This window comes from Hipposideros armiger, unplaced genomic scaffold (assembly GCF_001890085.2).
Source record: "Hipposideros armiger isolate ML-2016 unplaced genomic scaffold, ASM189008v1 scaffold_458, whole genome shotgun sequence".
Lineage (NCBI taxonomy): Eukaryota > Metazoa > Chordata > Mammalia > Chiroptera > Hipposideridae > Hipposideros > Hipposideros armiger.
The window spans coordinates 714108-726228 of NW_017731808.1; the positions used below are offsets into that span (position 1 = coordinate 714108).

Here is a 12121-nt window from a genome sequence, read left to right on the forward strand (position 1 = left end):
AGGAAGGATAGGTGACACAGGCCGAAACAGATAAAAATACAACGAATGTGTGCTGGGGACACCATTCTGGATGGAAGACAATCCTGTTAACCAAAAAAATCAGTAAGAAAATAGAGACTTAAGCAATATAATCAATAAGGCAGATCTCATGGACATATGAGTATGCATATCAAACTTCAAGTCCTGACAGTACAACTGTATAAGTGCACATGAAATATTCACAAAATTTAATCATACATTCATTCATAAAGAAAGCATTACGTTCCATAAAGTAGAAATGTTACAACCACTCTATGATCAAATACAACTAAACCAGGCAATCATGACAACATTTTTGAAAGGTTCTCACACATAGAAATTTAAATATCTTTTATTCAACACGTGTGGCTGAAACATAAACTCTGAACCAAAATCATAGAATTTCTTTAAAAACATGACAATAAAAACACCACACTTCTGGGCTGGCCGAGTGGCGCGTTGGTTGAGAGCTGGCTTGGGATGCCAGAGGCTCCCGGTTCAGATCCCACATGAGGGCCAGTGACACTGCCCTCTACAGCTAAGATGCGCGGCGGCGCTCGACCTGGAGCTGGGCTGCCGTGAGTCGCCGGTGACGGCATAGGCTGCAGCCCCTGCTGCAGTGGGTTGCCATGGGCTACCGTGTGTAGCCAGCAGTCAGTGTGAGCAGACAGCAACCACTGTGAGCGGCCGTCCAGAAGCCAGTGACTGATCTGCCTCACCCGAGAAGAGCGCAATGATGGTGCCAACTTGGGCCAGTGAAGCAACGTCCTCCACAACAAGACTGAAGAACAAGAGGACAGCAACTTGTCTGTTCCCCTTCCCCCAATTCCCCAATAAAAATCTTTTAAAAAAAACAAAACACCACACTTCTGAATCTATGAAGAATGTTTAAAATAATGATCAGTGGAAAATGTACAATTTTAAATCATATCAATAATAAGTGTATTAAACTCCCAACTCAGAAAGTTAGGAAAACAATAGGAACATAAGTCAAAATAATACAAAGGTAAAGAAATTAATAAAGTCATTAAGAGAAAAATAGTAAAATTAATAAATCAAATCTCATTTATTTTTTCTTTTTAAATGTGCAAACCACTAACGTAACAAAAAAGAAGGGGGAAAAGACCCAAATATACAAAATAAGAATTGACAAGTAAGAAATGCTTATTGAAACAGAAAATTTTAAAAATTTTAAGAGGCTGCTCTGAATAACTTTATGGAACTAATTTTTGAAAATCTGGATGGAATAGAGAAGTTCCAAGGAAAATCACACTTTACTGAACTTGCTCCAGTAGAGACACAAAGCTCAAAAAAGCCAAAGAAGAAATAGAGAACGTTATCAGGAGCAAATCTGTAAAACTACCCATGCCCAGATGGTCTCACAAGGAAATTCTTACAATGCTGCAAATACCAAATCATTCCAATGCTACAAAAATTGTTCCCCAGAATAAAAAAGAAAATGCCCAAATTTATGCTGAAAAATTAATCTGAAATGTGTCATAAACCCAAATGTAAGAAAAAGCTAAAGCTATTAAACTTCTGGAAGAAATAGAAAATAATAGGAAACCTTTTCAGCCTTGGATTCAGCAAACACTTTATTATTTTTTTTTAGCTAGGACTTATAAAGTGTGAATAATTAAAAAAAATTGGACTTTGTCAAAATTGTAAGCATTTGCTCTTTGAAAGATACTGTTAAGAAAATGAAAAGGCAAGTCACAGCCTGGGAGAAAATATTCGCATGACATACATCTGATAAAGGACTTGCATTCAGAATAGATGAAGAACTTCTACAACTCAGTATAGAGAAGACAAAATGCCTGATGAAAACTGTAAAAGATTTGAACAGACACTTTACCAGAGAAGATGTAAGCAACAGAAAAGCCCATGAAAAGATATTCAATGTCATTCGTTATTAGGGAAATGTATAATAAATTAAAATGAAAATGAGAGACCATATCACCTGCACTACTAGCATGGCTAAAACTTATTAAAAGCTAATGATACCAAGCGCTGGGAGGATGTGGAGAGCACCTGGAATTTTCATACTTTATTGGTGGGAAGGCAAAAATGGTGCAATCACTTTGGAAAACAATTAGCCAGATTCTTATAAAGTTGAACGTCACACCACACTACCCAGCTATTCTACTAATAGATATTTACCAAGAGAAAAGGTATTTACCCGAATCCACTTGAGACTTATACACAATTGTTCATCGCAGCTGTAGTCACAAGAGTAACAGCTGGAAACCACGCCAATGTCCGTCAGCTGTGAGTGGCACACACACACTGTGTGGTTCCCACGGACGCCACTCAGCGAAGAAAAGAGTGGATGACCTGGACGACTCGCAACAGCAGTGTGTCACGTGAGAGAAGACACCCAAGGGGCCACACGCTGTGTGATTAAACTGACATGAGATATCAGATCGGGCAACACTACAGGGAAAGAAAGCAGGTCGTTGGTCTTTCGGGCTGGAGGTAGGAAGAGGGGATCGACGACAAAAGGGCTGAGGGAACCTGGGGGAGGCGAGGGCAATGGTGTTCTATGTATCTTCACTGCGGTAGAGTTCACAAGGCTATATACATTTTTCAAAACTCATTGAACTGATTTACTTAAAATGGGCAATTTTTATTATCTTGAAGTATACCTCAATAAAGCTAATACAAAAAAAAAACCCTCAGGTTATAACCATTATCATTATCAGTATTCCCAGGATGAAGATAGTGAATTGATTAACGAAAAGGCAATGCTATGACTGAATTGCGCCCGCCCCTCACCCCCCGCCAATTCACATATGGAAACCCTAACCCCTATGTGGCTGAATTTGGAGATGGGGTCTTTATGAACATATTTCGGCTAAAATGAGGTCATAAAGGCAGGACCCTGACCTGGTAGGATTAGTGTCCTTATAAGAAGAGGAAGAGAGACAAGGGCACCCCTTCTCTCTCCATGTGAGGACACAGCAAGAAGGTGGCAATCTTCAAGCCGGGCAGAGAGCCCTTTCTAACTCCCCGAGCTGCAACATTAAATGCAGAATCTCTGCTTTGTGAGCTCATATCAATAAAGTCAGCCTGATCCGACTGTATAAAGTTTAGCAACTTATAGTAGTTATTTCGGCCAATCTCTTGATGTTAAGAAGCCATGAGTAATCAGAGACTAAATCTTGGCTGCCTGGGGAAAACCGCCGTGCCCAATAGGCTGCAGGTGGAGGCTGGGGAAGTCTGTCCCCAGGGTGACCAGCAGAGGGCACTGGAGGACAGACAGCCCAAGCGGGTGAGCATCCTTGGCCCTGGAAGGTCCTTCGTGGGCAACAGCTTATGTTCATTAGCATGTGCCCCAAGTGGGACAGAGAGAAGGGTCCCTTCTTCCCTGACGCTGCATTTCTGGCTGCGAAGTTAAGGTTGACACTGAGTCAATGCTAAGCTCTCTTTGGATCACAGGAAATAAACCCAGAAGCCGCCACCCACGGGACCTTGTGGAAACCTGGCACCCAGCCTGGGAGCCCTGGCATCGGCACATCCATGTCTGAGTTGCCGGGAGGCCTGGCTGGGCTGGAGCTGGGGTCAGACACTCAGGAGCCATGGAGTGAGGCGGCTCCTCTGTTCCCAATCCATCAGCGTGGCGGGGAGGCTGAGGATGCCCCCAGGGGTGTGCTGGAACCTCCCACCACAGTCCCCACGAATGCAGACAGAGGGGAGGGACAAAGGCTGTGAAAACAGAAGGGCACAGGGGGCTGACAAATTCTCATTTCGTGGGAGCGTCATCCGGGACACACCCCCAGGGCTTTCCTGGTGAGGTGGCGGCAGCAGCGTTCCAGCCTGCGATGGGGGCAGCTGCCCGCCAGGACCTCCGCATTTGCTAGGGCAACAGAAGAACCCCATGAGCGGTGAGGCCCTGGAGGGGTGATGACTGAGTACCGAGACAAATGAGACCACATTTGTCACCCTGATTAATGCTGCCTGGACGATTGGGAATGTGTGTATTAATAACGACAATAACTACCCTTACATCCTCATCAAGCACTCACTATGTGCCCAACGCTGTTCTAAGCCCAGCTCACGAATTAACTCATTGAATCCTCCCAACAAGCCCACCAGGAAAGGTGCTGTTAACACCCTCACTTTGCACATGAGTAAAATAAGGCACAGAACATCCAAGTAGCTTGCCCAAGGTTGCACAGCTAGGAAATGACCTCGACACTGAAATTGTTATAGGACATGAGTGCAGTGTATCTGTTTTCGAGATCAGATGCATATGATATTATTGCAGCACCCTGGTTCCATGGTGCTCCCTGGAGGCTTGTGCTGGGCTGTGGCCTATCCTCCTCTTCCTTTAGACAAAGGTCATGGGAGGGGTGTCATCAGAGGTGCTCGTCCCCTGAACCCCAAAGCAACAGCTAGGGCTCTTTACGTGGTAAGTACCACATCTCCAAAATACATATAATGAATATATAATACCTATAATGAGTATATAGTAGCTCCTCACCACTCATGGATTTCCTATTTGCAAATTCACCTACTCGCTACAATGTATTTGTAACTCCAAAGTCAGTACTCCCTGTGCTTCTGTGGTCGATAGCTGACATGCGCATGTCAGAGCAGTGACAATCTGAGGTCCAGCAGGCCTGTTCCTAGCTGGGGTCCAGTGAGGTGACGCTCTGCCTTCTCCGTTTCAGCTCTCAGACTAAAAATAAGTATCTTTTCATGGCCTGCTTAGTACCTCGCGTTTCACATATTTGTGCTTTTTGTTGGTGGTTTTGCTACTGAAATGGTCCCCAAGCACAGTGGGGAAGGGCTGTCTCGAGTCCTGAGGGCAAGGAGGCTCTGATGTGTCTTACAGAGAAAACACAGGCCTAGGCCAGCTTTCTTCAGGGGTGAGTGGCAGGGCTGTTGACCGCAAGTTCGATGTTAGCAACTCAACATACAGAGGGTGACAAAAAAAATGCATTCACATTTTAAGAAAGGAAAACTGTGTTAAAATTGTAATACTCAATATATACCAAAAACAAAAGATGAATACAAGTCACATTTGACTTTTGCAATGATAGGAGGTGCTCAAGTGGTTCCCATCAGCGTCCAGACACTTCTGATGACGACGAACTGCTGCTTGAGCAACGCTGACCAAAAGGTCCACTTGCATACATTTTTTTGGCACGCCCAGTATATTAAATACATTTTCGGTAAACAGAAACACACATAAAGCAAAGTCACATATTGCTGGGTTGATGGATTTGGTAAAGGGGTTCTCAGGAGCCTGGCCCTGTATTTCCCCCCTTAGCAATGTCTCGGATTTGCTAATTCAGTGTTGATGAGCGCCAACACCAGGAATAATGAGAACCGACCATATGTATTCAATATAAATGGATGAGTAAGTCCACAGAGTCTTCAGGTTCCGCCCACATCCTGGCTGCCGTGGGACAGCCCTGGACAGCGTGGGGAAGGGGCTTGCACACAGCAGCCACCGAGGGGCCCTGCTCGGTGCCAGGACACGAGGAGCCGACAGCCTCCTGTGCCCAGACTCTCCAGGAAGGCGCTGCAGTGAGTGGGCACCCGAGGGCACCAGGCAGCTCACAAACCTTATTTGTAATTCCCACCGCAGCCTGGCTGGGATGGATTACCCCTATTTACAAACGGAACACCTGAAATCTGAGCGGTACGAGGAGCTCCCCAAGGTCACACACGAGGAATATCCACCCACGCAGGCCTGCGAGGGCTCCTACGGTTCCCTCAGACGATGAACCGGCCAACACCCTCTCCTGTGGTCCCTTCTCAAAGCTCCTTCATTACCTGGACCAGCCGGCAAGGCCCTGGAGGAAACTAAGGGGCCAGGAGACCAAGGCAGTGGGTGGGGGCCGCAGCTGGCCTCCCCGTCCCCTGCTCCCCACGGAGGTGGTCACTGCTGGACCCTCTGCGCAGAGCCTCCCCCTCCTCCGCCATCAGCAAGGTCCCTGCTGGAGCCCAGCGGTGACCATGGCGGGACGGGAAGCAGAGACCAGCAGAGGACAAAAATAACTCATCCGAGGAGGAAAGGCAGGGGAAGGACGAGACGGAAGAGAGACAACTTAGGACAGGGAGATGAGAAAGAAAGGTTGGGGTTCTTCTCCACGCATGTCCCCAACCATTGCTGAGGCGACAGGACCCCTGGGTGGCCCACCTAAAGAAGGTGGAGGAGGGGCAGCAAGACCTGAGCCACACTGGGGTGCCGTGCAGTTAACAGTCATCGATGGCTTTGGAGCAAGCTGGAGTCATGACATCCGAAACAGAGTAAAACGGCCTAAGGGCCCCGGGCCCACGAATGCCACCGAAATCACTTAAGATCCTGCCCTAGGTTATCAGAGGGACAACGTGGGAATCAGCTCAGAAATTAGGATGCTAATGCGTCAGGGAGAATTCTGAAGGAGGACGTGGGACGCAGGTGGGGGCCTGAGAAGAGAATTCTGAGAGGAGTCGTTCCTGCACCCAGAGAGTCGAGCCAAGTGGACACACTCAGCCTGGGAACAAGAGGCCAGTGCACCAGAAAATGCCCAAGGATGGCACAAAACCAGGAGCTCCCACCACACCACCAAACTCTCGTCCAGGGCATTGTTCGGATAATTCAAGCGGCCCCTGGGGAGTGACGTGGCTTGGCCTCAGGTGTGGCCAGCCTGGCTGGGTCAGGAACACATGAACTACACAGTGTAGACAAACATGAGAGGGACCGGAGCCCTGCGATGAGTAAATCCACAGATGCCTGAGCCTGTCTCCACTGGCCCATTGTCCTGAGTGTTTCTGAGACCCTGTGTCCAAACAGCAGCCATTGATATATTAAGTTTATGAGTGTGATTTGAGCCAAATGAAGATACAGCAGTGACTGTAGGCTGTATGTGGAGTCAAAATAGGAGTCCCCAGAGAGGATGGGGGGGGGGCCAAGTCCCTTTCTTGAAATGCCTTTCAAAATTACTGCCTCCCAGTGCAAAGTCAATGCCACTGGCACCTCCCTCGCCCAGGAAGGAGAGGCGGTGGGTTTCTGAGGTGGGCCGCTGGGTGACACATGAGCTAAGCCAGTGGGCTCCGGCGGGAGGAGAGGCAGGGGCAGGGAGAAGCCACAGAAAGGCTGGCCTGGAGTCATGCACACGGCACCCTGACCTTGACCTAGGGAACGCCAGGACCCCTTGACCTAGAGGCGTAAAACCTGTCAGCAACGACCTTGCCACAGGCTGGGATGGCCTCAGCGAGAGCTGACGGCATCCTCCTTGGAACAGGTTCCAATTGCAGCTGCTCGCAGGAAGGCAGAGAGAGGAAACAAGGAAGCAAACTGCTGGGGGGTGGCAGTGACCCAGACCTACCCCTCCCACACCAGTAGAAACAGGTCCCCGGGACCTGGTGGTCTGCGATGCATTTGGTAAAAGTGAAACAATTTTGTAATTGCAATCTGAAATTTTATGTTATTCCGGGAGGCTTTAGGGCTAAAGTCCTTTGAGTTTGTCTACAACTCAAACTCGAGTATGGAAGTTATAAAGTGACGTGGACTCTGAAATTCACTTCCCTGCGATACTTATTGCTGCAAGAGTAGCCTGCATATATCAGATGAAGTGTTGCTCTTATAGTAAATGAAAGAGTATTAAAACCACACAACACACACACACACACACACACACACACACAACCATCTCCACTTCTGTGTCAATGAAGCCAAAAAAAAAAATTTGGCAGATTTTAAGGGTTGTCTTTATTTGAAGACACTGAATGTTAAACCACTGAATAGGATAAAAAACAGATTAAGAAAACCCAGGAATTCAGGAAGCATGGAATACGAGACCGAGGAGATGGTGAGCACTCTTCTCTTGTTTCAGGACATCCAGGGAGCTGGCGGGTTCTCTGAAGCCGCTGCCTCTCAATAATGACAATCTGGAAAGTTAAAACGGGAGATGTTGGTGGGAGATTGGGGAGCCCAGGGCGCCTGGGCTACCGCACCGTGGGTCACGTGGTATCAGGCCGTTTGCCCGGCAGTCCCCACTGAAGAAGGAGTCCCCCTCCTGGGACACAGTGCCCAGGGCTGGGGTGTCCATGGGGGGTGGCGGGGAGAGGCGGAGGACATTCTCTGCAAATAACTGGCCATTTTCCAGGTAGACCTTTAGGTCACAGTTAGACATTTCTGAAAGTGAAGGCGGTGCTCTTAGGAGCACCCTGATATCCTAAAAAGGGAAAGAAAAGCACCCTTCACAGATCCGTTCCCTCCTCCTTTTTTTGGAAAACGCCTGCTCTTTCTTTTATCGCAGCAAACTCAGTGTCAGGAGACACAGTGTGACTGGGAGGCAGGGGTGCAGGACTGGACCCCCCAGGACTGGACTGAGCAGGCGTGAGCTGTGGGCAGAGCTTCTCACCCGTGGTCACACAGAAGAATTCAGTGAGGTCCACGAGAGAAGGGGCCGTGTCCACTTTGTTCTGAGCCCTGACCCCAGGACCCAGCACAGCAATGGCATTTAGTAGCATCCAAAAATGGTGACTGAACTGCAGTAAAATGAGTGAGGTCCCCAAGCTGTGCTGGGATCCGGGGGGCGTGGCTGGGAATGAGATGCTTTTAAACCATCACAAAAGACACAGTGGTTGCTGTTCACAGTTTAGTCAGCCTCACCCATCAATATACTTGTTTCCTGCAATGGTCACCCCCCCCCCTGCCCCGGGGGCAGGGACACTGGCCTCTGACGGCATTTAGGCCTGAGTCCAGCTTAAGACCCTCCCCCCACCCTCCAGAAATCCTCCGTGTCCAGGAGCCAGGTGGGGGCTCGTCCACAGCGACATTACCTTGCACGGAGAGTGGGTAGAAACACCAGGGCACTTCAGGGATGATGTTAGAAAAGCAGCACTTTCGAGCCGCGCACTGCTCGGGGCTGATGCCCGGGTAGCCACAGTTTCTACGGGCCGAAACCTCCATGACACACTCCTCTTTCCCTGGTCACCCGTCACCGGGTTTGGGAGAGAACAACGTGGAGACTCAGTTAGGCTCGCTGGTTAACAAGAACCTTTCAATCCCATCATCCCCGGGAACGTTTGCCCAGCAGTGTCCCCCCACTCCCACCCCCCACCCCCAGTGCTGGATTTACAGCCTTGGTGTGTCAGAAGGGACTCCTGGGGCTGTGACACCAAGGACTTAGGGGTTGGAGCCAGCAGCTAGTCACCCCTCCTCCCCACAGATTTCACAAGTCAGATCTGGAGTACTGGGGCCTCGGGAAAGTCAATCCCTCCTCTCTGGACTCTCTGTAAAACGGGGTGGCCCTATTTTGGGGTGATACCACAATGAGAAAAGGCTGGAGGGCGTCCTTTAAGGATGAAAAGCACTCGCTCCAAGTACTAAAACCCAGCAGCACTTCCCCTCAAGGGAGGGTTCTGGCCAACAAGCCATCTCAGAGCCCCAGGGAGTGTGGACGGACGAGAGGCCGTGGGTGCCCAGGTGCAGACACACGAGTGTGCTCTGAACGCACGACTTTCTGTAGCGCACGCCTCGGAATTCATAGGCACTGATGCAAAACCCACTCTGCAAAGGGAATCCCAGCCGTCTTGATTTCTTAGCACTGAGGTCTATTAATAAGCAGCCGTGTTAACCATGTCCTATGAAATGCCTCCTTCCCCTCTAGAAGCTGCTGCAGAAGTCACACTTTCACAGCCAGGAGAGGCCCGCGAATTGTTTTTTTTTCAAATACAGAAAAACAAGCAGTATACATATATGGGTTCCCACATATGTCTGCTGAAAGGGACAGATAACTGGCACGTGGGGCCCCAGGTGTGGACAGGGGGTGACGGGGGGCATTTTCCCTTTGACTGCCCTGGGCACCGCTGGCCGATCCGGGGCAGCCGGCCATGGGCACAGGAAGAGGGTCCAGCTCTCCGGCAGGTTACCTTGCTGCGGGAGGGGGTTGAAGCACCAGGGGACCCCGGGGACCCTGGAGTCGAAGCAGCACCCAGCCGCGAAGCACTGGTCACTGGTGATGCCTGGGAAGCCGCAGTTCTTCCTGTTCTGGGGGTCCATCCTGGAGCACTGGCAGGGGGCTGTGGGGACACCCTCGGTCAGCGCTCCCCACCTCAACCCCCAGGGCAGGACCAGGACACCATTGGTCCTGCTGCCACAGAGGGAAATGCAAAGTCTTATCTCACCCATATTTGACAGGGCTTTGCTGAAATTCTTTTATTGGTAAAAAATAAAACATAAAACAACTTTCTGGAAAGAGGTGGACAGATGGACCCAGGCAGAGGTCAGGGTGAAAGGTGATCAAGACCAAACTACAAGGAGCCCTTGGTGCCCGCCCCCCGCCACACACACCCCGCGCAGCCCTCTCCTCAAGCCCGCCCCCAGCCCCTGTGGTCATCCGGGCCTTTCCCCAGAGGGAGGCCTTTCTTAGACCCCAGCATCCTCCCGAATAGCAGGAAGGTACGTGTGAGCTTAAACAGGAGCTGGCTGATAGCACAAGTCTTAGCGCGCCTTCCTGGCTGCCTCCTTTCTCAAATCAACCCATCATCACACTTTTGCTGGAAACAGACAAGAACAGAGAGCCGCCGAGGGGGGCGGGAAGCACAGCAGACAGCAAGGGACATAAGCACCCTCACTGCATTTGGGGCGCTTGAAGTTTCTCTGGGCTCGCGGGCCCCAGGGTTCCACTGCCCAGTGGAGGACACTGGGCCGTGGAGGGTCACGCACAGGTGTTCACTTACAAGGTTTCTCGGCCCCCGCCACGGCGCACAGACCCAGGACGAGGACCACTGCCAGGAGCCGGGCGCCTTGAGGTCCCATGTCTACGCTCAGCTGCACCCCAAGGCCACCTGCAGAATGCAAAGTTCCCACCGCCAGGGGCTGTTTTATCACCTTCTCTCTGTTTGCTCAGTGTGTGCAGATAACCTTTCTCTCTCCCCGTGGCACCAACCCTTTGAATCCTTTGTTAGAAAAAGGGGCTGAGACAGCTCGTCGGCTGGGAGACAGAGGGCCCTGCGGGCCAGGCTTCCGGGCAGCCTGTCATGCTGCCTGTACACAAGCAGGGCCTCCCCTGCCCAGGCAGGTAGCCGGGTTGTGCCAGGATGCTGACGTGGAAAACTGGCCACGTGCGCATCTGGCGCTGGGCACTCAAGGGTCACACCCAGGAAGGGATAAGCCATGTATTTCTCCTGATAAAGTAGGTGGCTACCACAGGACTTTAAAAAACAAAAAATTAGGCCCAAGGCTACTGGGGAAAGTGACCAGGCCAGTTGTCGGCAGAGAGAAGACCCCCCTGCAGGGCTGCACAGTTCGGGGCTCCCCGGGCGCCTTATCGGCATCTCCTTGGCTCCGTGGAGAAGGGCTGACCAGGTGAAAGGAACAGCCCCAGAGGAGTGTGAAGTAACTTCATGTCAGTAACCCCTGGAGTTCCTCACTGTACCTTCCATGGGAGCTCTCTGCGTTTCCTGAAAGGTGACACCTGTAAACTGGCTGTGCCCAGGGGTCAGATGTTCCACAGAAGGGAGTCTGTGTATGGGACCGAAAGAGAAGGGAGACAAGCCAGAGGGGAGACACCCCAACGGAAAAATCGGAAAGACACAGTGCGAGGCCACGGGGAGATCATTAAGTTCCCACCACCGCAGGGATTTCAAAGGTCGCCAACCTGCAAGTCACGGGTTCAGCAGCCAGGGCCCCAAAGAGAGTGACCAGTGCGACTCCAACTTTGAAAACCTTGCAAAGTCACCTTTCCCCACCCCATGTCCCTGTCACCTTTAGTCACCACTGAGACATAAGGCCCCGAGTCATCCATTCCCATCCTGTCTGTCCTCTCTGCTTCCCCTCCCTCAACCCGACTTCCCACGGCCCCCATCCTGACCTTTCCAGGGCTCCAACTGAAATCACCTGGTCCAGAGCTACGGTTCACCGTCCTCCCCCGACTCGAACGGGAGCCTGAGTTTTCCCTGAGATGCTCCCTTGCACGCATCTCAGGTGCAGGTGCTCAGCCCCCCCTACTGCCCCCGCCCCCGCCCAGAGTACCCACCACCCACACAGTGTATTTGTGCAAATGGGGAAAAGGTACATTTTCTTCAAGACAAGTAACTCCCAGCTGTAGGGAATTCATTGCAATAGCTGTGATGTCTCCAGTCTGAGTGACACCCCGCG

General features: G+C 50.7%; 1 protein-coding gene across 1 annotated transcript; it reads right to left on the reverse strand.

Moving 5' to 3' along the window:
- Positions 1 to 7789: 7789 nt before the first annotated feature.
- On the reverse strand, positions 7790 to 10873 carry TFF2 (trefoil factor 2). The gene is made up of 4 exons (XM_019666013.1): positions 10702 to 10873; positions 9892 to 10041; positions 8800 to 8946; positions 7790 to 7902 (listed from the first exon to the last, which is right to left on the reverse strand). Exons 1-4 carry the CDS (start codon positions 10778 to 10780, stop codon positions 7889 to 7891), a joined length of 390 nt encoding a protein of 129 aa, XP_019521558.1. The 5' UTR covers positions 10781 to 10873; the 3' UTR covers positions 7790 to 7888.
- Positions 10874 to 12121: the final 1248 nt, after the last annotated feature.

Bases quoted from the DNA above. Each gene is read 5' to 3' on its own strand.
- TFF2 (XM_019666013.1), bottom strand. From the start codon at position 10,780: ATGGGACCTCAAGGCGCCCGGCTCCTGGCAGTGGTCCTCGTCCTGGGT. The intron at 10,042-10,701 runs GTAAGTGAACAC...GTGTCCCCACAG, and splicing joins GGCGGGGGCCGAGAAACCTT to CCCCCTGCCAGTGCTCCAGG. The intron at 8,947-9,891 runs GTAACCTGCCGG...ACGGGTGACCAG, and splicing joins CAACCCCCTCCCGCAGCAAG to GGAAAGAGGAGTGTGTCATG.